Raw genomic sequence first — 21,011 nt, 5'->3', positions numbered from 1 at the left:
GATGGGCATTTTAAAAAATCCATTCTACTGCGGTGTTACAATTTTGTCTGAATTTAGGCCATTTTCCGCTTTAACAAAAATGAAGTACTGGTTTTAAATTTCTTTTAAACTTGGAATATATGAATTCAATTTTTAATTGTTAAGCCTTACTTGCTGAGGACTGAAAGAAAAGTACATGGCTTACTGCAGAAAAAAAGGCTCTCCTGTACCATAAACCCTGCCTTTTTTATTTAAGGAAATCCTTGGGGCAGCCCCTAGATGGCCAGTGTTTGCAATCATAACGAAGTGGGCGCCTGGATGCCACGAAGTCTACCTGTCGGGAATAACAAAAATCTGGCAAACTTTCATCCTGCGACCGGCGGAGTCAATGTCGCATGGCGCACTTAATCGTTATTAACGCCAGCATTTTGGGCACACGTGTGTGAAAAAAATCATCATAAATCTGGTTGGCATACATATGTACGAGCTGTGCCTCGGAGGGGCAAGCCAAAAATTGAAACTGAATGGAAGCGAAGTGAAGTGAAGTGGAGTGGAGGGGCAGCATTGCAGATGAGCGGAATCACGTGCCGCAGATTTTCCGTCGCACGTTGACAGTTTCCGGAGTTTGCAGGACTCGGATCTTTTGTCTACACCGCGGCGACTGCTAAGCAGCAGCAATTGGCTTTCATTAGAGCTACTAGATGTTGACGGGATTTGTCAGACATTTGTCAAGTTCGGGGCATATCAAACTTTTGGCAGCATATCAGATTTCCCAGCTCCGGCAACGAACTTTCCTTTGTCTGCCATTCTGCCAACTGCTCGCCATAGGAAAGTGAAATTCGCGATAAATCTGCGGTCCACATACGCACACGTGTGTCGGCGAAATTCAGCGGTGTGGTTGCGCCCAAAATTGTCCTGCTATGGTTACATTTTCGGCAACCGGACCAGCCAAAGAACAGTGGTTCGCAAATAGAGTGTGATGACTCTACCATTTTGCCAAAGTCATACTTCATATGACTGAGATACTTATAAAATAAATTAGTTGATTAGTTAATAACAAAAATCATAAGTGTAAATCAACCAATTTTTCATTTTGTTCTTATAACTGGTTAGGATCTGCTCATCACAGTACGTACTATGGGCATAAATTCCCAATTATCGACATGATTTCTGCTTGAATGCCTACAAACCCACGGTTCTGGGCTTTGTGGTTGACTTTAGTTGGCTTTCGTGTCATTGGGCGAGTGTGAGCCTGTGTGAGCCGTTGTGATTGTGATTGTGTTTGCGAATGTGGGTGTGAGCCGCGGCGACAACTTCATCACTCAGTGGACGCGGTCGCAGCTTGCGATGACAGTTACAAATTATGATTGATTGGGGACAAATTCACCCGTTACTCCACTGATCGGACCTCCTTCGGTCGCCTTCTCCTTTTGAACGGGCGTCGTTGTTTTGTCTTTTTGCTGCCATAAATACGCATTAGAATTGGTGGGTTGCATAAATTTTCATATTGAAATCTGTTGGAATTTATTGCAAGCGTTTTAAATAAATTTAGAGCGTCACTTCATAAATAACACTGCTCGGCATTATTTTGCTTCGAGACGAGACTATTAAAATGTAATGCCCAAACGGGGCATTTATTAAAACGAGCACTCCTGCTTCACATCCAGCTCCACCTCCAATAAGCCAGCCGGAGCTGAGCAATCATAAATCATCTGACCAGCTTCTTCAATACAGCACAAGACACAAGACAGTGGACCAAAAGGTAAAGGAAAAAATATGGCCACAGAACACAGGGAAGGAAGCTCCCGACTAAAAGATACCGGGTAAACAAACTCCCACAAATCTTTTGTCTAAATTTGGGTAATTTAACCCAAGAAACTATAAATGCTTCAAAAGTTTCCCTCTTCGAAGCTATTTTAGAGTTGCAAGTGCTATCATTTTAAATGTTATTTAAACTTCTTGACCCCCTGCTTGTAAATAAGAATACTACAGCATACTCGGATATTTTTCGATTCCTGAGTATAAAAAGAAGCCCATTACACGTTCGCTTGCTTAGATAATTGCCAGCGGCGATACAAGGGTGTCAAATTTGGCTGGGTGTATCTCATTCTGGCTGTATCTCAACCTGCCGCTGCTGGTTTAATCATCCCGAGAAGGGAATTGGCAGCGCAATAAATCAAACTGAAATAGTTCTCAGTCAGGAGGAGAGGATTGTTTCAGGGAGGAGCACCCAACTGTTGGCCAAATCCCCAATCGGGGCAAATTGCATTACAGAGCTCAACGCTGCTGATAATTCTCAATAATTAAAATCATTTAAGTTTTACGAAATCCTTTTAGCTGACTTAACGGACTCTCCGGCACGGGGCACAAATTGAGTTTCGCACGTTGTTAATAAATCATAAATTGCCCCGGCAGACAATGCTCCTGCCTGCTGCTCCAGCTGATTGCGAAAGTTAAATGAACTTAAAGTTTCTGCCCGTTTTTGTGTTCTTTGTGTTTTTAAGCCGCTTAGTGGGGCGTTCGACTTGGCCCAAAACTTGGGCTTTGCATATTGATGCCGCATTAGGCGGCAAAAGTTGTGGTTGTGCTGTAGCAACAAGTTCTGCGGATATATGTACATCTCGTACATAACTATAGAATGCTGCGGCAAGACGATAAACTGTATCGCGCATACGCACTGTGTGCCGCCTTGAGGCAGGCTGCACATTGGCATTCAGAAGGCGTCTGTCGCAGATACCGAAACTGATTCAGATACAGATACAGATACTGGAGAGGGGGTATTGGAAAAATAGATAAATACAGAAACGGAAAGAAGGGGAAACTTTTATGCCGGACATAAAATTGCCGCCTGCATTTCGGTTTCGTTATGTTTGGCCATTAGCTTTGTTTTGTTTTATTAGCCATCGAATCCTCGCCACTGTTACTACTGCCATTCCCAACATGATTCTGTTTTCTAACAATAGTTCTTTCACTAAATCAAAGTGTCGTTTGTTTGCAGCATGCAAAAGCCACGCGGCAAATCAAACACAATCTATTCGGGGGAAAGGGGGAAAGTTTATCGGCACTCTGATTCAGATTCCGGCTGGGAATAGGGTTTTTATGGCATCATTTCAGCTTTTGCATAACAATTAACTGGCCGACTACAAATCGGATGCCTCTGCTTAGGCGCGGAAATTGGAAAAGGAAAATGATCAGAGGCGAACAAAAGTTGGAAAAACAGAGCTAATGTTTCTTTTAATGTCAATCATTCATGGTTGAACACTGGTATTAAAAGCGTGACATTTTTATCGGTAATTATGATCGCCGATGTTAGGTGAAGCAAAAGACAATGAAAATATTTATTAAGCTTAAAAATATAAACTATATTTATAGAAATTGTATCTAAGCTAATTTGCATGATCCTGCTTATATTGTAAACAAGTGCCAATAAAAATCTACTTTAAATACTTAAGTTTACTCGAATTGTTGTTTAGCTGTATTTTTAATATGATAAAGAGAAACAAATAACGAAAAAAAAGGTTTTTGTTATCAATCAAAAATATTATTTTTATTGTACCACAACCATGGTGTGTTTTATGATGTGTTCAATGAAATCACCATATTTGCCAATGCCCAAACGAATCGAATACTCGATTGCAGCCAAATACATTCATTCAGATTCACTTCAAAGGGGATTCCCCCGAATCCGACCGAAAAGTCCTGTTAGACGGTTGGAGTACCTTATCGAGGGATATATTCAGGGAGGAATACAAATATCAAATAAACGACAGCGCAGTGAACCGCGAATGCTGCAAAATGTGCAAAAGCACACAAAGAAAATTGCAATAACAATTTGGCGCAGACGAAAGCTGGTGGAAAAAACGAAAATAATGCACAATAAAATAGAATTATTTAACGAAAAACAGTTGAATTTCGGGATGCTTTTTTCTGCTATTCTCCGTCCTCGCCATGCATTTGCATTTGCATAGAAAAATTCAAATTAAGCGAAAATGTGCAAAATACTGTGAATGGATCTCAGTTCGTCTCCCCCTCCCCCTTTCCCAACCCCACCCATATAACTGTCTCTTTCGCGCCCACTCCCCAATTATTTGGTCAGGCAAACGCAACAAATGAATGGTCAAATAAGAGCTGCACAAAGAAATGGCCAGCTGGAAATGAGCAGCCAAAAGCAAAGCAGTTGACAGAGAAGGAGATAACATGGTGCGAGCGGGATGGGGCATGGACTACAGAGGGAGATGGCCTGAGATAAACAGCGCAGTCGAGTGACTAAAGTGTTCGTCTAATGACAAAGCAAATTGTGTGCATTTGCTGGCACAACAGCAATGGCAACAGTAAAAAGTGCAACCAAACACAATGTAGCAACTTCAATTCGAAATTGGAAAAGTTTAAAGTTTGCTGTAATTATGCTACTGCAATTTCGATTGAATAAGCCTCTTCAATAAGCCAGCCACAAGTGCAAGCAGTGTATTCTCCTTCCTATGTCTTTCTCTCTCACTCTCTCTCTCTCTCTCTCTCTCTCTGACACGTTCTCTCTCTTTTCCCCTCGTCCTGTCACTCAGGACACGGCAAAAATAACAATCAACATCGCTTGAGTTGCATCTCGGCTAATTGTTGTTGCCGTTTGAGCTGCTTAATTAAGACGTCGACGACAGTAGCTCCACTTCTGTCTTGCTCCCTCCCACTACACTGGAAAATAGATCACTGCTATTCAAAGGCACCTACAAAAGTACGGTATGAAATTTTAACCAGACATTTAAAATGAAGTTCGCCTACCTATTATAATATATAATATATATTTTTAATTTTTTTAACCTTTTCCATAACCGAAGTGCTGAGATATTTTGCTCGGTGCCCTGTGCCTTTTTTCATTCCATCACTCTGGCTATCCGCTTAACGTGCACGGCCTTTCTTTGTTTTTATTTGCATAGGCCAGCTCCGCAGCCCCATCCACATCCGCATCTTCATCCGCATTCCCATTCGCATCCGCATCCTCATCCGCAAGACAAGTGTCTGGTGCAAGGCATTTCAACGTTAACGGATATGTCATCGCTTTCTTTGGGCCTCAACTCGATTGAAGAATCAAAAGTGCCACTCAGCTCACGTAGGAGTGGTATTGTAAGTGCATCCGTTTGACACATTCCGCATTCACCCATCGATGCAATTTGTTTTCGAGTTTATTCTTTTACAAGGTCCATCCTTATCATCAGTTTAATCGCATTATCAGTACGCTCTTCTTATTATATCACCAATTTACATAAAATCCGAAGCAGCTCGAATTGCATTTAGACCGAAATGTCGGCCAAAAGGTATTGTGGCTTACACTGGTACTCATCAAAGTGAAGTATTTAAACGGGCTTAATATTACAATTAAGTATAGGAAATTAAAGGAATCTCTAAAGTGATCAAAATTCGACTAATTGTTTAAGGTTGATAATCACGATCTACCAAAATGGGTCAACACCTACATTTTGCAAACAGTTTTCCGCAGCGCATTTAGGATGAAGGAGCCAAGCGGCATCAGCAGTTTTTCCCATTTCGTTCTCTCTTACCGACGACTTTCCTTCACATGCCAGCACAATTGCCTTTGTCCATCTTGGCCGGCTGTCATCTGGCTTTTCTCCACATTTCCCTATCTGCTGGCCGTTTTTGCTCTGGCTCTCGATTCCGTTTGCATTATGTACCGGGCACTTCGTGCTCCGTTTTTCTGCGGCCTGCATTGTTCGAATGTAAATTCCGCCGCCTTGAGTCCGCTCAGAGTTTACGGTTCAAAGAACTAAATGTCAACAGTTTTCATAAATCTGCCACTGGTGGTGGACATCAGCAGCTCAGTTCGGGTTCCACCCCCGCACCCCCCACGCCCCCCATTCCCATTCCCATTTCCAATTTTCATTCCCATTCCGCCCATTGCCGTGACCCGAAGTCCTTGGTCCGGAGCTCGGACTTGGTCTACTCAAAGTTATCTTAAGTGCTCCGAGTGGAAACTGTCAGCCGTGCTGTTCTGTGCTTGTTTGCTCGCTGTTTGTTTACTGCTAGCTGACTCTTGGTCAACTGTTTTTGACAAGCTCTTTAATATAAATCACTTTCCCAAATGGTTTTTAGAATTAAATTTTCAATTTACCCCACAGCGATGGCAATGTTTTCTCTAAGCAGATAAATGCATTAGCCATGCATAAATCGGTGTGCTTTGGTGCTTAATGTCCTTTGCCAGCAAGTCGTTCTTATTATAACTTTTGTTTTTGAAGTTCTCATTTGATTTGTATAAAGGTACGCACTAAATAAATAAACAACTTTTAACATGCACCATTCTTACCATCGGCGTAAATTGATTTTTTGGTTATTTTTAAAAGGAAATTTCCATTCTTAATTATTAGTTTTAGCCGAACCTTTGGAACCTAAGAATATTTGAAAATCAATGACGGCTTGTTTTGCATACCCCGGAATTTCTTGGCAATTACTTTCCATTAGCAGGGCATTGTAATGCTAACCACAACTTTCAACTTTCGCTACTTTTGGCCCAGCCAACGAAAACACAAATTGGCCAAGGCTCGACCGAGGTGGCACTACAATAATATTTTATGGCACAGCATTAACTTGGCCATTGACAGGTCCAAATCTAAAACCATTGTGTTTTGGCCAAAAGTGCCGTTGCCCGGCATTCGATTCAGGGAAACCAGTTCTCAGCGACAGTGAAACATCAGCTCGTCGTGATTCCATGTCCATAAGATGTTTGATTTTAATCGGGTCGAACATGGGTGGAGTTTACTGTGCTTTCACATTCCTAGAACATTGCCAAACATGAATCGTCAATGCAAATTAGTTGCGGAGTGACCCAAATCGGATGGCCATAAAATTGGTCGAGAGGTCCAAAATCGGTTTAGTCGTAGCCAACGCCTAAAATATGTATTAGCCAGAATGAAGCTGCCACTGCTGCTGTTGCTAATCCAGTCTTGTGCCCTTGTGGCCAGAGGTAAGGCCCCGAAATGTGTAGTGTTTAAGTGAAAGTACAGTGCACACCCACACCTGATGACCCACACCTTTTCCTTAGCCACTCCTGCCAGGCACTGGCGTCGTGCACCCACCCATGGAGTTTTCAATGTGGATGTCTATGCCTACAATAAGCCTCGGATGAACCTGGTCCGTCGCCAGGCCATCGAAAGTCGATCCACACAGGATGCTCCTCCACTGGATCACATGCTGCAGCAGATCTCCCACCACAGCCGACGATCCACGGAGCAGAGGTCCCACTACAGGAACCTTGACGAGGACATGGAGGTCCTGCCAATGCCAATTGCTGTGCAGGAACAACCAAGCGAGCTGAACAAAACAATTGAGAGCCCGGCCATAAACATGCAATTAATGCCTCTGCAAATGAACACGGCTATGCACGCACGGGAGAATTTGTACTCGAACGAGTTCCATGTGCAAAGTGTAGGTACCAAGAAGATAGTGCAATTGAATACCCTGACCATCGACCATGAGCGTAAACCAGTCGACGAAGAAGTTATGACCCAGAAGCAGCAGGAACAGGAGCAGCAGGTTCAGCAGGAGCCGCTGAAGATGAAGCTGACACTGCCAGAGCTTGCCGAGAACAATGCAGAAGCAGCTGAAGTCCTTCCTGCAAGGAATAAAGTTAAAGAAGTAAACGCCGCGGGGACAGCTCCTGCGGGGGAACCGGTGACAAGTGTGAAGAAACCCATGGCCCCGAGTGAGACAATTATCGATAAGCCATCGACAGGAATGCAGCAGGTTGTCAGCCCGACGACAGCGGAGAATGCCGATGACACCGGCACAATGGCTCAGTCCGGCAAAAGAAAGAAGGACGAACCCAAAGGCAGACCGCCTCGTCCGAAGAGCAAGCGGAAGCAAAAGCCAACAGGAGGAGCACCAGCGTCTAATGAAACTGAAATAAAGATGACAGCGAACCGAGTTGTCACTGCATCACTTCCTGGTGCTCTTCGTCCTGAAACTCCTGAAACTAACCCCATCAGGGGACCAGGCACTGGCCCTTTAAATGCGAAGCAGCCGACGAAGGAATTGGCAACACAATCACTATCGCCGGAAATCAGCACGCATCGTCCTTTGACAACAAAGAGTGGTGGCAAAGGCAAAGGCAAGGGTAAAGGCAAGGATAAACGTCGCCAGGGCTCCCAGAGACGTCCTGCAATCGCTGGCGCAATGGAGGAGGAAATTGAAACTACGACAAATTGGTGGCAGATTCTTCCATATACGGAAATTAGAAAATTTTTGAATACAATTTACGATACAATCGCCGATGATGGCGACGACGAACGTGCCACGGTTGATGTGTGACACCAGAGTATTCGTTGGACTTGGGGTTTTTTTGGGGTTCCGGTTTTAGTGTTTATAGAGGGTCCGACCAAGTGACGAATTGAATTTCCGCTGGGACTAAACTTGAAGTACTGATTAAATAGCAAGTGAGTCCAGGCTGTAAATTGATTCAATTCCGACTGGCGTTTTATGCTTACCATAACTAGTAGAAAGTAAAGAGAAAATAGAAAATAAAGATTTTTGAATCCATTATAGATGCTATACAAAAACTATCAAGGCGACTTTATTGATTTCCCCACCTCTTACCCACTTTCCCTTTTAATGCAAATCTCTGCACCCATTAATCATCATAACCATCATTTCACAGCCAGTATTTAATGCGGGCTGCTGGGTCAACAAAGATGACTTAATTAAAAGTCCCCCGATCAGAAACAATAACTCGGCTGGGCACTTAAAAACCCATCCATTCATATCTGAATAAACAAATAGAGAACTGAGAACAGAGCCCAGTCGGTATACTTCTAGTCAAACAACGCGCAGACAGCTTAATGGGCATTAGACCCCAGACCTGTGGCATTGCGGGTTAAAGTTGAAAGTGGTCGAACGGCTTCCATGCTTTCATTCCCAGTCCCGAAAAGTTCACGGCAGGTAAAGCGTGAATCGAGTCGACATTAATGAGCTGCGAATTTTTTTTATGACTGCGGAATGAATTTCACAGTCTGGCTGCCTGCGTCCAGTGAGTCAGCCTCAATAAATCTTGGCCGCTGATTGATTGAGCCTAATGAGAGATGATTATATAAATGATTAAAGCACATTTATTCATTTCGGATATTTATTGAACGACCAGCAAGATAAATTTCTGTTTACTCGAGTGATTAAAAGTGGCTCGTCGCCAAAGTTTCCTTTTTCGCCTTAATCTGCGTCTCGACTTGGGCTCAATCTCTGCCAGAATAAACAGCTGTGGTCCACCAACGTTGTGGTTCAATTCGAAAATGTTCTGACCAGCAGTTGGAAGTGGTGGTGCTTGGGTGGTGGTACTTTCCATTTTCTGTACAAGAGTCACACTGAATGCGTGGCCATCGTAGAGATGCAGTTGCCAGTCACAAAGATTCGGAGTCAGGCTGCACTTCACGGTGGAGTTGGACGCAATGAGATTCCCCTGGGTCACATTCAACACCCTGAGTTGCTGCAGTGCCTCATCTGGATGAACTGGGGCACCTTCACACCATCGAAATAAAACACATAATTGGAGTAAAATAATCCACAGGCTTGATCGAAAGAACTGGACGGAGCTCATTTCAATTTCACCTACCACCTCTTCAGGAAGCCGAACTCGGACTGGTGGTCTTACACAAATTGATCAGGTGGAGTGGGGCAACTGAAACCAGTTTGCTTGAATAGGTTCGCTTGGAGTGTTGTCATCTTTGTCATGTCAAATGAAGTATCGATAAAGTTTTAATTTTCTTTTTCTTTGAGTCATTTTGGACTTCAGGCAAATGAATGATGTGAATTTTTGCTATTACATTTGTATGCCTATATGTATAATTAATAAATTATAAAGAAAAGTTAAATTTGTTTCATGTTTTCTTATTGTTTATTTAAAAGTTTGTAATTTAAATTAACAAAAATTATTATTTATTTCTTCTCAGTTTTTTTTTGTAAGATTTTTCTTCTACTGGACTTATCAAGAGCAAAGGTCTTCCATTTTCATCCGACAATCTTACGAATTGAGCTTCTTCGGGCTTCAAGCACAGACGCGGATAATAGAAGCAAAGAGAGGTCACTGAGTGAGGCATGGTTTCAATCGATAGCTTCTTTTCCGGATACAACACGTTACTGAACTTGTTGTTTACTAGGTGCACTGATTCAATTATTTGACACTCTGGAGTGTGAGGGAACAATAAGCATTGATCATGATCTCTTAATGTGAGTGTTGTTTCCGTTGTTGCGACTGTTGTTCCATCTGTAGTTGCGTCCGTAGTTGCGTCCGTAGTTGCGTCCGTGGTTGCGTCCGTTGTTGTGTCCGTAGTTGCGTCTGTTGTTCCGTCAGTAGTTGCGTCCGTTGTTGCGTCGGTTGTTTCGTCCGTTGTTGCGCCTGTTGTTGCGTCCGTTGTTGCGCCTGTTGTTGCGTCCGTTGTTGCGTCGGTTGTTTCGTCCGTAGTTGCGTTCGTTGTTGTGGTCTCAGTTGTTGCCTCCGTGTTTTTATTGGTTGTTGAAATCTCTGTTGTTGTATCTGTTGGTGATTCTGTTGCTTCAGTTGTTGTTTCTTCCGGCGGTCCTGTAGTCGTTGGCTTCGTTGGTTGTTTCGTTGGTGGTTTTGTTGGTCGTTTTGTTGGTGTCTTTGTGGGTGTTTTCGTTGGCAGCTTCGTTGGACGTTTCGTTGGTGCCTTCGTTGGCGAATTTGTTGGTGTATTTGTTGGTCGAAGTGTTGGTCGTTTTGTTGGTGCCTTTGTTGGTGTCTTCGTTGGAGAATTGGTTGGAGGATTGGTTGGTGGATTTGTTGGTGGATTTGTTGGTGGATGTGTTGGTGGATTTGTCGGTGGCGCATAAGGGAGGTATGGGTAATAAGGTGGCGGTGGATAAGCCAACGGATCATAGTATCCATATAACGCCGGCCAATAGTCTTCAGGAACAGGTCGTTCTTTTTTTTTGTGATTACTGACATGGCCCGTGGCGGAGCCGGTGAATTTTTTTATAAGTCCTGAAACATCCCATATTGGAATTCGCACTTGGACCTGAAAGCCGGTGGCGAACGTAGAAAGCCAGTTAGGTCCTGCTGCGCCCAGGCAGACCCAGATTATTAAACCTCCAAACAGCTTCATGCTGCCAGAATACTGAAGTGGGGCATTCTTTAGAGTCTTTATATACTCCATAATATTCAATAGAAGTTGAGGATTAAGAATAACAGATCGCTTTCAACTATAAGTTGAACAAATCGAGCTCTGTTTTTAAGGTACTCTTGTGAGGTATCAAGATGTATCAAATGGCTCTACTAACGCCATTAATTATTTTACTAAATACTTGTCTTTGGCATAATCTTCGTATCTATCAAGTAATTGATTTGTTCTAAGCCATTAGTTATTTTTATCAGATTTGGTTTTGCTGCATGGTTGTCTTTAACGAATCTGTCGTTCGAATCTGGAACGAGTTCTTCTTGGCATGGATGTTACTGATAGCATAAACTTTAGTGTTTTAATCGCTTTAATTTGACAAAAAAAAACATATGTCTATTTAATAACCTAATTTTTAAGAAAAGTTTATTATTATTTTATGGTTACATATTGCGTTCTATAATTTTTACCCAATATTAAATTTCGCAGAAACCAACTGAAAAGCTCTTTAATCGTTTTAATCTCTTGTTAGTTTAATTCAAGTTTGAAGTGTTAATTTTAATTAAACAGAACATTTAAAGTCTTTGATTATTTCGTTTTTTAATTAACTTGTAAATATATTTACTTCTTGAGGGATTCTTTTGTCGTGGTGGCACCGATTTCCAGGGTTTTTCCTTTGACCTAAAGGGCCGTTGTGCTTCATTTAAACGAAGAGAGGTACTTGCCACGCCTCCTGGCGATATAAGAAGCATGGGCTTGCCAAATCCATCGACTAAGCGAACATATTGGGCTTCTTCTGGGTGAGCACATAGGCGAGGATAGTTATGGCACAACGTCGTCACAGACTCTGGCGCCGATTGCACTGAAAGTTGCAGATCAGGACGAAGAAAGCTAGAAGACGCTGGCAGCCCATCTAAACTTAGCACCGTCGGAATTGAAATGGGGCTACTCTGGATCTGACTATGATGGAAACGTAAAGGAGTGACTGTTGTAGCTCGTAAGATTTTGTATTTTCCTTTTAGTCGGGAAGATACTGATATGCTAGTTGTGGATGATCCTGTAGTAGAAGAACCACCAGTGGTCGATGAACCTCCTGTTGTAGAAGATCCACCAGTGGTCGATGAGCCTCCTGTTGTAGAAGATCCACCAGTGGTCGATGAGCCTCCTGTTGTAGAAGATCCACCAGTGGTCGAAGAGCCCCCTGTTGTAGAAGATCCACCTGTGGTCGATGAGCCTCCTGTTGTAGAGGATCCACCTGTTGTTGAAGATGGCTCTATTGTCGTTGATTGTTCAGTTGTTGAGTTGGTTGTAGGGGCGACTGTAGTAGAAGTACTCGACGTAGTTTTTGGCGATTCCGTTGTTGTGGACAAAGTCGTAGAAGTTTTCCGTGTGGTTGTTGTTCGCCTGGTGGTTGTAGTTGTGGTGCTTCTCCTTGGCTTTCTTGTTGGCCTGGGTCTAGGTCGATTTGGAAGCGGTGGTCGGTGAGGCCGCAGTGGCCTCAGTGGTCGCGGTGGCCGCGGAAGAGGGACTGGAACCGGTACAGGCACGGGCAAAGGTTCATTTCCCGGAAACATTCCATGTTTCTTGTTGTAAAATTCCTGCATGATCGCGCTGTAATAGGCGTCCCAAGGCACGGCTGTGGTTGGTTTTTCAGGCGCCACCTGTGGTGGTTTTGTGGTACTTGTCGTACCAAATACATTAGATATGCGCGAATAAAAATCGTTCACATCCCAAAGTGGAACATTTAATCTAAATGCTCCATCTGGACTATCACTCCATACTGTGGTTGTGACCAATAATATAAAAAAGGCGTGCAACGAAAACATTGTCGCGAATCGAGGAGTTCACCCTAATGCCTAGATCCAAACTAAACTTGCAACCAAGTTGTAAATTCGTTTTTATAGACATATAGATAATAAACCACTGATTATGCCCTAGAGCTAAACACGACCCAAGAGCTTTAAAAGTTAAAACAATTGAAAAACCAGTAAATTCTCTGTGTGTCTGCGATGAAAGCAACAAAGATCTGCGTTCTTTCTTAGTCATGATGTTTTTATGCCCCTTTCTATTTAAGAGCTCCTTTTTTTCGTTTTTCCAAAATAATCTTAAAATTAAATTACAAATTACAATTCTTCAAGTTATTGTAGAAGTAAATAATTAAAAGCTATATTAATACAATTTATTAATGGAGTGCGCAACTCAATCTTAATTAGGAAACACGCATTTAGAATTGCATTTGTACTGGATATGTATACTTAATATTCCCTAATATTTAAATTGTCAAAGTAGGTACTTACGTTTATGGCTACCATACAATAAATAATAAGAAATAATCATTCTTGCACTTTCTGTTTAATTTTTCTTCGTGTTTTGTAAAACAATGTCAATTTTACCCGCATTTACTAGAATTTGTTACTTATTCCTATGGGCTCTGCTTATAGCTCGCCACAAAGCAGGAAGCTTTTGAGAGTAAGCGGATCGTCCTTCAATTGACGAAATCAACAATGAGGGTTTTCCATGCTCATCAGCCAGAAGAACAAATTGGGCTTCTTCAGGTTTCAAGCAAAGGCGGGGATAAAAGTGGCACAGCGAAGTCACGGACTGGGGCATTGATGTTATAGTCAGTTTTTGCTCGGGCTTAAAAGCAGCGCCTACTGGCTTGGTTTCAGCCATATTAGATCCAATTGTTTTAAGGGTTGCTGACTTTCCAGATTGACATTTAGGAAGCTGTGGATACTCAATGCAAATTGAATCTTGGGTTATTGAAGATTCTGTGGATGCTGGAATAGCTGTGGATGTCGTTATACTACCGATTGTAGTAGACGTCGGAATTGCTGTGGAGGTTGTCATTGAATCTGATGTACTTGCAGTGGATATTGGGATTGCGTTGGATGTTGTAATACTTTCGGTTGTTGTGGATGTTGTAGTACTTTCGGTGGTCGGACTTGCCGTGGAAGTTGTCGTTGAATCTGTTGGACTTGCAGTGAACGTTGTCGTAGAGTCCGAAGTTGAGGATGTTGGGATTGCGGTGGATGTTGTACTACTTTCAGTTGTTGTGGATGTTGTAGTACTTTCGGTTGTCGGACTTGCCGTGGAAGTTGTCGTTGAATCTGATGGACTTGCAGTGGAGTCCGAAGTTGAGGAGGTTGGGATTGCAGTAGACGTAGTCGTAGAGTCGGATGTTGAAGATGTTGTGTTTTCAGTTGTTGTGGATGTTGTAGAACTTTCGGTTGTCGGACTTGATGTGGAAGTTGTCGTTGAATCTGATGGACTTGCAGTGGACGTTGTCGTAGAGTCCGAAGTTGAGGATGTGGGGATTGCGGTGGAAGTGGTAGTACTTTCAGTTGTTGTGGATGTGGTAGTACTTTCAGTTGTTGTGGATGTTGAAGAACTTTCGGTTGTTGGACTTGCAGTGGAAGTAGTCGTAGAGTCGGATGTTGAAGATGTTGTATTTTCAGTTGTTGTGGATGTTGTAGTACTTTCGGTTGTTGGACTTGCAGTGGACGTAGTCGTAGAATCGGATGTTGAGGATGTTGGGATCGCGGTGGATGTTGTACTACTTTCAGTTGTTGTGGATGTTGTAGTACTTTCAGTTGTTTTGGATATTGAAGAACTTTCGGTTGTTGGACTTGCAGTGGATGTAGTCGTAGAGTCGGATGTTGAAGATGTTGTGTTTTCAGTTGTTGTGGATGTTGTAGAACTTTCGGTTGTCGGACTTGATGTGGAAGTTGTCGTTGAATCTGATGGACTTGCAGTGGACGTTGTCGTAGAGTCCGAAGTTGAGGATGTGGGGATTGCGGTGGAAGTGGTAGTACTTTCAGTTGTTGTGGATGTGGTAGTACTTTCAGTTGTTGTGGATGTTGAAGAACTTTCGGTTGTTGGACTTGCAGTGGAAGTAGTCGTAGAGTCGGATGTTAAAGATGTTGTATTTTCAGTTGTTGTGGATGTTGTAGTACTTTCGGTTGTTGGACTTGCAGTGGACGCAGTCGTAGAATCGGATGTTGAGGATGTTGGGATCGCGGTGGCTGTTGTACTACTTTCAGTTGTTGTGGATGTTGTAGAACTTTCGGTGGTCGGACTTGATGTGGAAGTTGTCGTTGAATCTGATGGACTTGCAGTGGACGTTGTCGTAGAGTCCGAAGTTGAGGATGTGGGGATTGCGGTGGAAGTGGTAGTACTTTCAGTTGTTGTGGATGTGGTAGTACTTTCAGTTGATGTGGATGTTGAAGAACTTTCGGTTGTTGGACTTGCAGTGGAAGTAGTCGTAGAATCGGATGTTGAGGATGTTGGGATAGCGGTGGATGTTGTACTACTTTCAGTTGTTGTGGATGTTGTAGAACTTTCGGTGGTTGGACTTGATGTGGAAGTTGTCGTTGAATCTGATTGACTTGCAGTGGACGTTGTCGTAGAGTCCGAAGTTGAGGATGTTGGGATCGCGGTGGATGTTGTACTACTTTCAGTTGTTGTGGATGTTGTAGTACTTTCGGTTGTCGGACTTGCCGTGGAAGTTGTCGTTGAATCTGATGGACTTGCAGTGGACGTTGTCGTAGAGTCCGAAGTTGAGGATGTGGGGATTGCGGTGGAAGTGGTAGTACTTTCAGTTGTTGTGGATGTGGTAGTACTTTCAGTTGTTGTGGAAGTGGTAGTACTTTCAGTTGTTGTGGATGTGGTAGTACTTTCAGTTGTTGTGGATGTTGAAGAACTTTCGGTGGTCGGACTTGCCGTGGAAGTTGTCGTTGAATCTGTTGGACTTGCAGTGGACGTTGTCGTAAAGTCTGAAGTTGAGGATGTTGGGATTGCGGTGGATGTGGTAGTACTTTCAGTTGTTGTGGATGATGAAGAACTTTCGGTTGTTGGACTTGCAGTGAACGTAGTCGTAGAATCGGATGTTGAGGATGTTGGGATCGCGGTGGATGTTGTACTACTTTCAGTTGTTGTGGATGTTGTAGAACTTTCGGTGGTCGGACTTGATGTGGAAGTTGTCGTTGAATCTGATGGACTTGCAGTGGACGTTGTCGTAGAGTCCGAAGTTGAGGATGTGGGGATTGCGGTGGAAGTGGTAGTACTTTCAGTTGTTGTGGATGTGGTAGTACTTTCAGTTGATGTGGATGTTGAAGAACTTTCGGTTGTTGGACTTGCAGTGGAAGTAGTCGTAGAATCGGATGTTGAGGATGTTGGAATCGCGGTGGATGTTGTACTACTTTCAGTTGTTGTGGATGTTGTAGTACTTTCGGTTGTCGGACTTGCCGTGGAAGTTGTCGTTGAATCTGATGGACTTGCAGTGGACGTTGTCGTAGAGTCCGAAGTTGAGGATGTGGGTATTGCGGTGGAAGTGGTAGTACTTTCAGTTGTTGTGGATGTGGTAGTACTTTCAGTTGTTGTGGAAGTGGTAGTACTTTCAGTTGTTGTGGATGTTGAAGAACTTTCGGTTGTTGGACTTGCAGTGGAAGTAGTCGTAGAGTCGGATGTTGAAGATGTTGTATTTTCAGTTGTTGTGGATGTTGTAGTACTTTCGGTTGTTGGACTTGCAGTGGACGTAGTCGTAGAATCGGATGTTGAGGATGTTGGGATCGCGGTGGCTGTTGTACTACTTTCAGTTGTTGTAGATGTTGTAGAACTTTCGGTGGTCGGACTTGATGTGGAAGTTGTCGTTGAATCTGATGGACTTGCAGTGGACGTTGTCGTAGAGTCCGAAGTTGAGGATGTGGGGATTGCGGTGGAAGTGGTAGTACTTTCAGTTGTTGTGGATGTGGTAGTACTTTCAGTTGATGTGGATGTTGAAGAACTTTCGGTTGTTGGACTTGCAGTGGAAGTAGTCGTAGAATCGGATGTTGAGGATGTTGGGATCGCGGTGGATGTTGTACTACTTTCAGTTGTTGTAGATGTTGTAGAACTTTCGGTGGTCGGACTTGATGTGGAAGTTGTCGTTGAATCTGATGGACTTGCAGTGGACGTTGTCGTAGAGTCCGAAGTTGAGGATGTGGGGATTGCGGTGGAAGTGGTAGTACTTTCAGTTGTTGTGGATGTGGTAGTACTTTCAGTTGATGTGGATGTTGAAGAACTTTCGGTTGTTGGACTTGCAGTGGAAGTAGTCGTAGAATCGGATGTTGAGGATGTTGGGATCGCGGTGGATGTTGTACTACTTTCAGTTGTTGTAGATGTTGTAGAACTTTCGGTGGTCGGACTTGATGTGGAAGTTGTCGTTGAATCTGATGGACTTGCAGTGGACGTTGTCGTAGAGTCCGAAGTTGAGGATGTGGGGATTGCGGTGGATGTGGTAGTACTTTCAGTTGTTGTGGATGTTGTAGTACTTTCGGTGGTCGGACTTGCCGTGGAAGTTGTCGTTGAATCTGTTGGACTTGCAGTGGACGTTGTCGTAAAGTCTGAAGTTGAGGATGTTGGGATTGCGGTGGATGTGGTAGTACTTTCGGTTGTTGTGGAAGTAGGAATTTCTGTGGACGTAGTCGTAGATGCTGATGTTGAGGATGTTGGGATTGCGGTGGATGTTGAAGTGCTTTCAGTTGTTGTGGATGCTGTTGTACTTTCGGTTGTTGTGGATGTTGTAGTACTATCGGTTGTTGTGGAGGTCGGAATTGCAGTGGACGTTGTCGTAGATTCCGATGTTGGGATTGCGGTGGATGTTGAAGTGCTTTCAGTTGTTGTGGATGCTGTTGTACTTTCGGTTGTTGTGGATGTTGTGGAACTATCGGTTGTTGTGGAAGTCGGAATTGCAGTGGACGTTGTCGTAGATGCCGATGTTGAGGATGTTGGGATTGCGGTGGATGTTGAAGTGCTTTCAGTTGTTGTGGATGCTGTTGTACTTTCGGTTGTTGTGGATGTTGTAGTACTATCGGTTGTTGTGGAAGTGGGAATTGCAGTGGACGTTGTCGGAGATTCCGATGTTGGGATTGCGGTGGATGTTGATGTACTTTCAGTTGTGGATGTTGTAGTACTTTCGGTTGTTGTGGTAGTAGGAATTGCTGTGGACGTAGTCGTAGATGCCGATGTTGAGGATGTTGGGATTGCGGTGGATGTTGAAGTGCTTTCAGTTGTTGTGGATGCTGTTGTACTTTCGGTTGTTGTGGATGTTGTAGTACTATCGGTTGTTGTGGAAGTCGGAATTGCAGTGGACGTTGTCGTAGTTGCCGATGTTGAGGATGTTGGGATTGCGGTGGATGTTGAAGTGCTTTCAGTTGTTGTGGATGCTGTTGTACTTTCGGTTGTTGTGGAAGTAGGAATTGCTGTGGACGTAGTCGTAGATGCCGATGTTGAGGATGTTGGGATTGCGGTGGATGTTGAAGTGCTTTCCGTTGTTGTGGATGCTGTTGTACTTTCGGTTGTTGTGGAAGAAGGAATTGCTGTGGACGTAGATGCCGATGTTGAGGATGTTGGGATTGCGGTGGATGTTGAAGTGCTTTCAGTTGTTGTGGATGCTGTTGTACTTTCGGTTGTTGTGGAAGTAGGAATTGCTGTGGACGTAGATGCCGATGTTGAGGATGTTGTGATTGCGGTGGATGTTGAAGTGCTTTCAGTTGTTGTGGATGCTGTTGTACTTTCGGTTGTTGTGGATGTTGTAGTACTATCGGTTGTTGTGGAAGTGGGAATTGCAGTGGACGTTGTCGGAGATTCCGATGTTGGGATTGCGGTGGATGTTGAAGTACTTTCAGTTGTGGATGTTGTAGTACTTTCGGTTGTTGTAGTAGTAGGAATTGCTGTGGACGTAGTCGTAGATGCCGATGTTGAGGATGTTGGGATTGCGGTGGATGTTGAAGTGCTTTCAGTTGTTGTGGATGCTGTTGTACTTTCGGTTGTTGTGGATGTTGTAGTACTATCGGTTGTTGTGGAAGTGGGAATTGCAGTGGACGTTGTCGGAGATTCCGATGTTGGGATTGCGGTGGATGTTGAAGAACTTTCAGTTGTGGATGTTGTAGTACTTTCGGTTGTTGTGGTAGTAGGAATTGCTGTGGACGTAGTCGTAGATGCCGATGTTGAGGATGTTGGGATTGCGGTGGATGTTGAAGTGCTTTCAGTTGTTGTGGATGCTGTTGTACTTTCGGTTGTTGTGGACGTTGTAGTACTATCGGTTGTTGTGGAAGTGGGAATTGCAGTGGACGTTGTCGGAGATTCCGATGTTGGGATTGCGGTGGATGTTGAAGTACTTTCAGTTGTGGATGTTGTAGTACTTTCGGTTGTTGTGGTAGTAGGAATTGCTGTGGACGTAGTCGTAGATGCCGATGTTGAGGATGTTGGGATTGCGGTGGATGTTGAAGTGCTTTCAGTTGTTGTGGATGCTGTTGTACTTTCGGTTGTTGTGGATGTTGTAGTACTATCGGTTGTTGTGGAAGTGGGAATTGCAGTGGACGTTGTCGGAGATTCCGATGTTGGGATTGCGGTGGATGTTGAAGTACTTTCAGTTGTGGATGTTGTAGTACTTTCGGTTGTTGTGGTAGTAGGAATTGCTGTGGACGTAGTCGTAGATGCCGATGTTGAGGATGTTGGGATTGCGGTGGATGTTGAAGTGCTTTCAGTTGTTGTGGATGCTGTTGTACTTTCGGTTGTTGTGGATGTTGTAGTACTATCGGTTGTTGTGGAAGTAGGAATTGCTGTGGACGTAGTCGTAGATGCCGATGTTGAGGATGTTGGGATTGCGGTGGATGTTGAAGTGCTTTCAGTTGTTGTTGATGCTGTTGTACTTTCGGTTGTTGTGGAAGAAGGAATTGCTGTGGACGTAGATGCCGATGTTGAGGATGTTGTGATTGCGGTGGATGTTGAAGTGCTTTCAGTTGTTGTGGATGCTGTTGTACTTTCGGTTGTTGTGGATGTTGTAGTACTATCGGTTGTTGTGGAAGTGGGAATTGCAGTGGACGTTGTCGGAGATTCCGATGTTGGGATTGCGGTGGATGTTGAAGTACTTTCAGTTGTGGATGTTGTAGTACTTTCGGTTGTTGTGGTAGTAGGAATTGCCGTGGACGTAGTCGTAGATGCCGATGTTGAGGATGTTGGGATTGCGGTGGATGTTGAAGTGCTTTCAGTTGTTGTGGATGCTGTTGTACTTTCGGTTGTTGTGGATGTTGTAGTACTATCGGTTGTTGTGGAAGTCGGAATTGCAGTGGACGTTGTCGTAGTTGCCGATGTTGAGGATGTTGGGATTGCGGTGGATGTTGAAGTGCTTTCAGTTGTTGCGGATGCTGTTGTACTTTCGGTTGTTGTGGAAGTAGGAATTGCTGTGGACGTAGTTGTAGGGTCCGATGATGAGGATGTTGGAATCGCGGTGGATGTTGAAGTACTTTCGGTTGTTGTGGGTGTCGGAATTGCTGTGGACGTAGTCGAAGAGTCCGATGTTGAGGATGGGATTGCTGTGGATGTTGAAGTGGTCGATGTTTGACACGCTGGGAGATTAGGAAAGACTGCACAAATCGGTGTTTCAGTAGTGGTCGTAGTATCTGCTGATGTGGTTAGAGGTTCTGTTGTCGTTGGAACGATTGGCGTTGATGTTTGTGTGACTGACGGTGTTGGTGGAGTTTGAAATTGACCTGGATCATAAGGACCGAAAGGTCCGTACGGGCTATAATAGCCATATCCATAAGGGTCATAATTTGCTAAGTTTTGGTATGCATTCGCCCAATAGTTATTATAATAGTTATTGAGGTAATCGTTATATTCCACATTCTGTTGATTGTTATTTTGCTGATTAGATGGCCTTTGGCTATTAGTGTTTTGCGAATTTGTTCCGATTCCAGTGAGCCTTGAAAATATTGTGGAAGCATCCCACACTGGTATCCTTATCTTTATTGATTGGCCCCATGCTTGGCTGACTAGAATGAGCAAAAAGCTGGTGGTATTTAATTTCATTCCGAACTGGGATTAGCGGGCACTCTGTCTAGCCAAGAACTGAAATGGTAACGGCAAAGC

At 43.7% G+C, this 21,011-nt stretch overlaps 5 protein-coding genes across 5 annotated transcripts; 1 reads left to right on the top strand and 4 right to left on the bottom strand.

Annotated features, from left to right (window-relative positions):
- Positions 1-6,868: 6,868 nt before the first annotated feature.
- On the top strand, positions 6,869-8,524 carry LOC6530747. Its single transcript, XM_002091601.3, has 2 exons — positions 6,869-6,946; positions 7,025-8,524. The coding sequence occupies exons 1-2, from the start codon at positions 6,892-6,894 to the stop codon at positions 8,287-8,289; spliced, it is 1,320 nt and encodes a 439-aa protein (XP_002091637.1). The 5' UTR covers positions 6,869-6,891; the 3' UTR covers positions 8,290-8,524.
- A 562-nt stretch (positions 8,525-9,086) lies between these two features.
- LOC26536182 lies at positions 9,087-9,690 on the bottom strand. The gene has a single exon (XM_015197470.3). The coding sequence runs from the start codon at positions 9,563-9,565 to the stop codon at positions 9,101-9,103; it is 465 nt and encodes a 154-aa protein (XP_015052956.1). The 5' UTR covers positions 9,566-9,690; the 3' UTR covers positions 9,087-9,100.
- A 245-nt stretch (positions 9,691-9,935) lies between these two features.
- On the bottom strand, positions 9,936-11,243 carry LOC26535007 (extensin; the record flags this gene model as incomplete). Its single annotated transcript, XM_015197374.2, has 2 exons — positions 10,488-11,243; positions 9,936-10,349 (listed from the first exon to the last, which is right to left on the bottom strand). Coding segments are annotated over exons 1-2 (1,068 nt in total), but the record flags the coding sequence as incomplete, so codon positions are not given.
- Positions 11,244-11,674: 431 nt separating this feature from the next.
- On the bottom strand, positions 11,675-12,925 carry LOC26534707 (cell wall protein DAN4). Its single transcript, XM_015197347.1, has one exon. It carries the CDS (start codon positions 12,923-12,925, stop codon positions 11,675-11,677), a length of 1,251 nt encoding a protein of 416 aa, XP_015052833.1.
- Positions 12,926-13,432: 507 nt separating this feature from the next.
- On the bottom strand, positions 13,433-20,966 carry LOC120321053 (serine-rich adhesin for platelets). The gene has a single exon (XM_043206966.1). The coding sequence runs from the start codon at positions 20,949-20,951 to the stop codon at positions 13,512-13,514; it is 7,440 nt and encodes a 2,479-aa protein (XP_043062901.1). The 5' UTR covers positions 20,952-20,966; the 3' UTR covers positions 13,433-13,511.
- Positions 20,967-21,011: the final 45 nt, after the last annotated feature.

This window comes from Drosophila yakuba, chromosome 2R (genome assembly GCF_016746365.2).
Source record: "Drosophila yakuba strain Tai18E2 chromosome 2R, Prin_Dyak_Tai18E2_2.1, whole genome shotgun sequence".
NCBI classification, from domain to species: Eukaryota; Metazoa; Arthropoda; class Insecta; order Diptera; family Drosophilidae; genus Drosophila; species Drosophila yakuba.
Note: the sequence above shows the minus strand (reverse complement) of the source record. Positions and strands in the feature narration are given on the sequence as shown.

Bases quoted from the DNA above. Each gene is read 5' to 3' on its own strand.
- LOC6530747 (XM_002091601.3), top strand. From the start codon at position 6,892: ATGAAGCTGCCACTGCTGCTGTTGCTAATCCAGTCTTGTGCCCTTGTG. The intron at 6,947-7,024 runs GTAAGGCCCCGA...CCTTTTCCTTAG, and splicing joins TTGTGCCCTTGTGGCCAGAG to CCACTCCTGCCAGGCACTGG.
- LOC26536182 (XM_015197470.3), bottom strand. From the start codon at position 9,565: ATGAGCTCCGTCCAGTTCTTTCGATCAAGCCTGTGGATTATTTTACTC.
- LOC26534707 (XM_015197347.1), bottom strand. From the start codon at position 12,925: ATGTTTTCGTTGCACGCCTTTTTTATATTATTGGTCACAACCACAGTA.
- LOC120321053 (XM_043206966.1), bottom strand. From the start codon at position 20,951: ATGAAATTAAATACCACCAGCTTTTTGCTCATTCTAGTCAGCCAAGCA.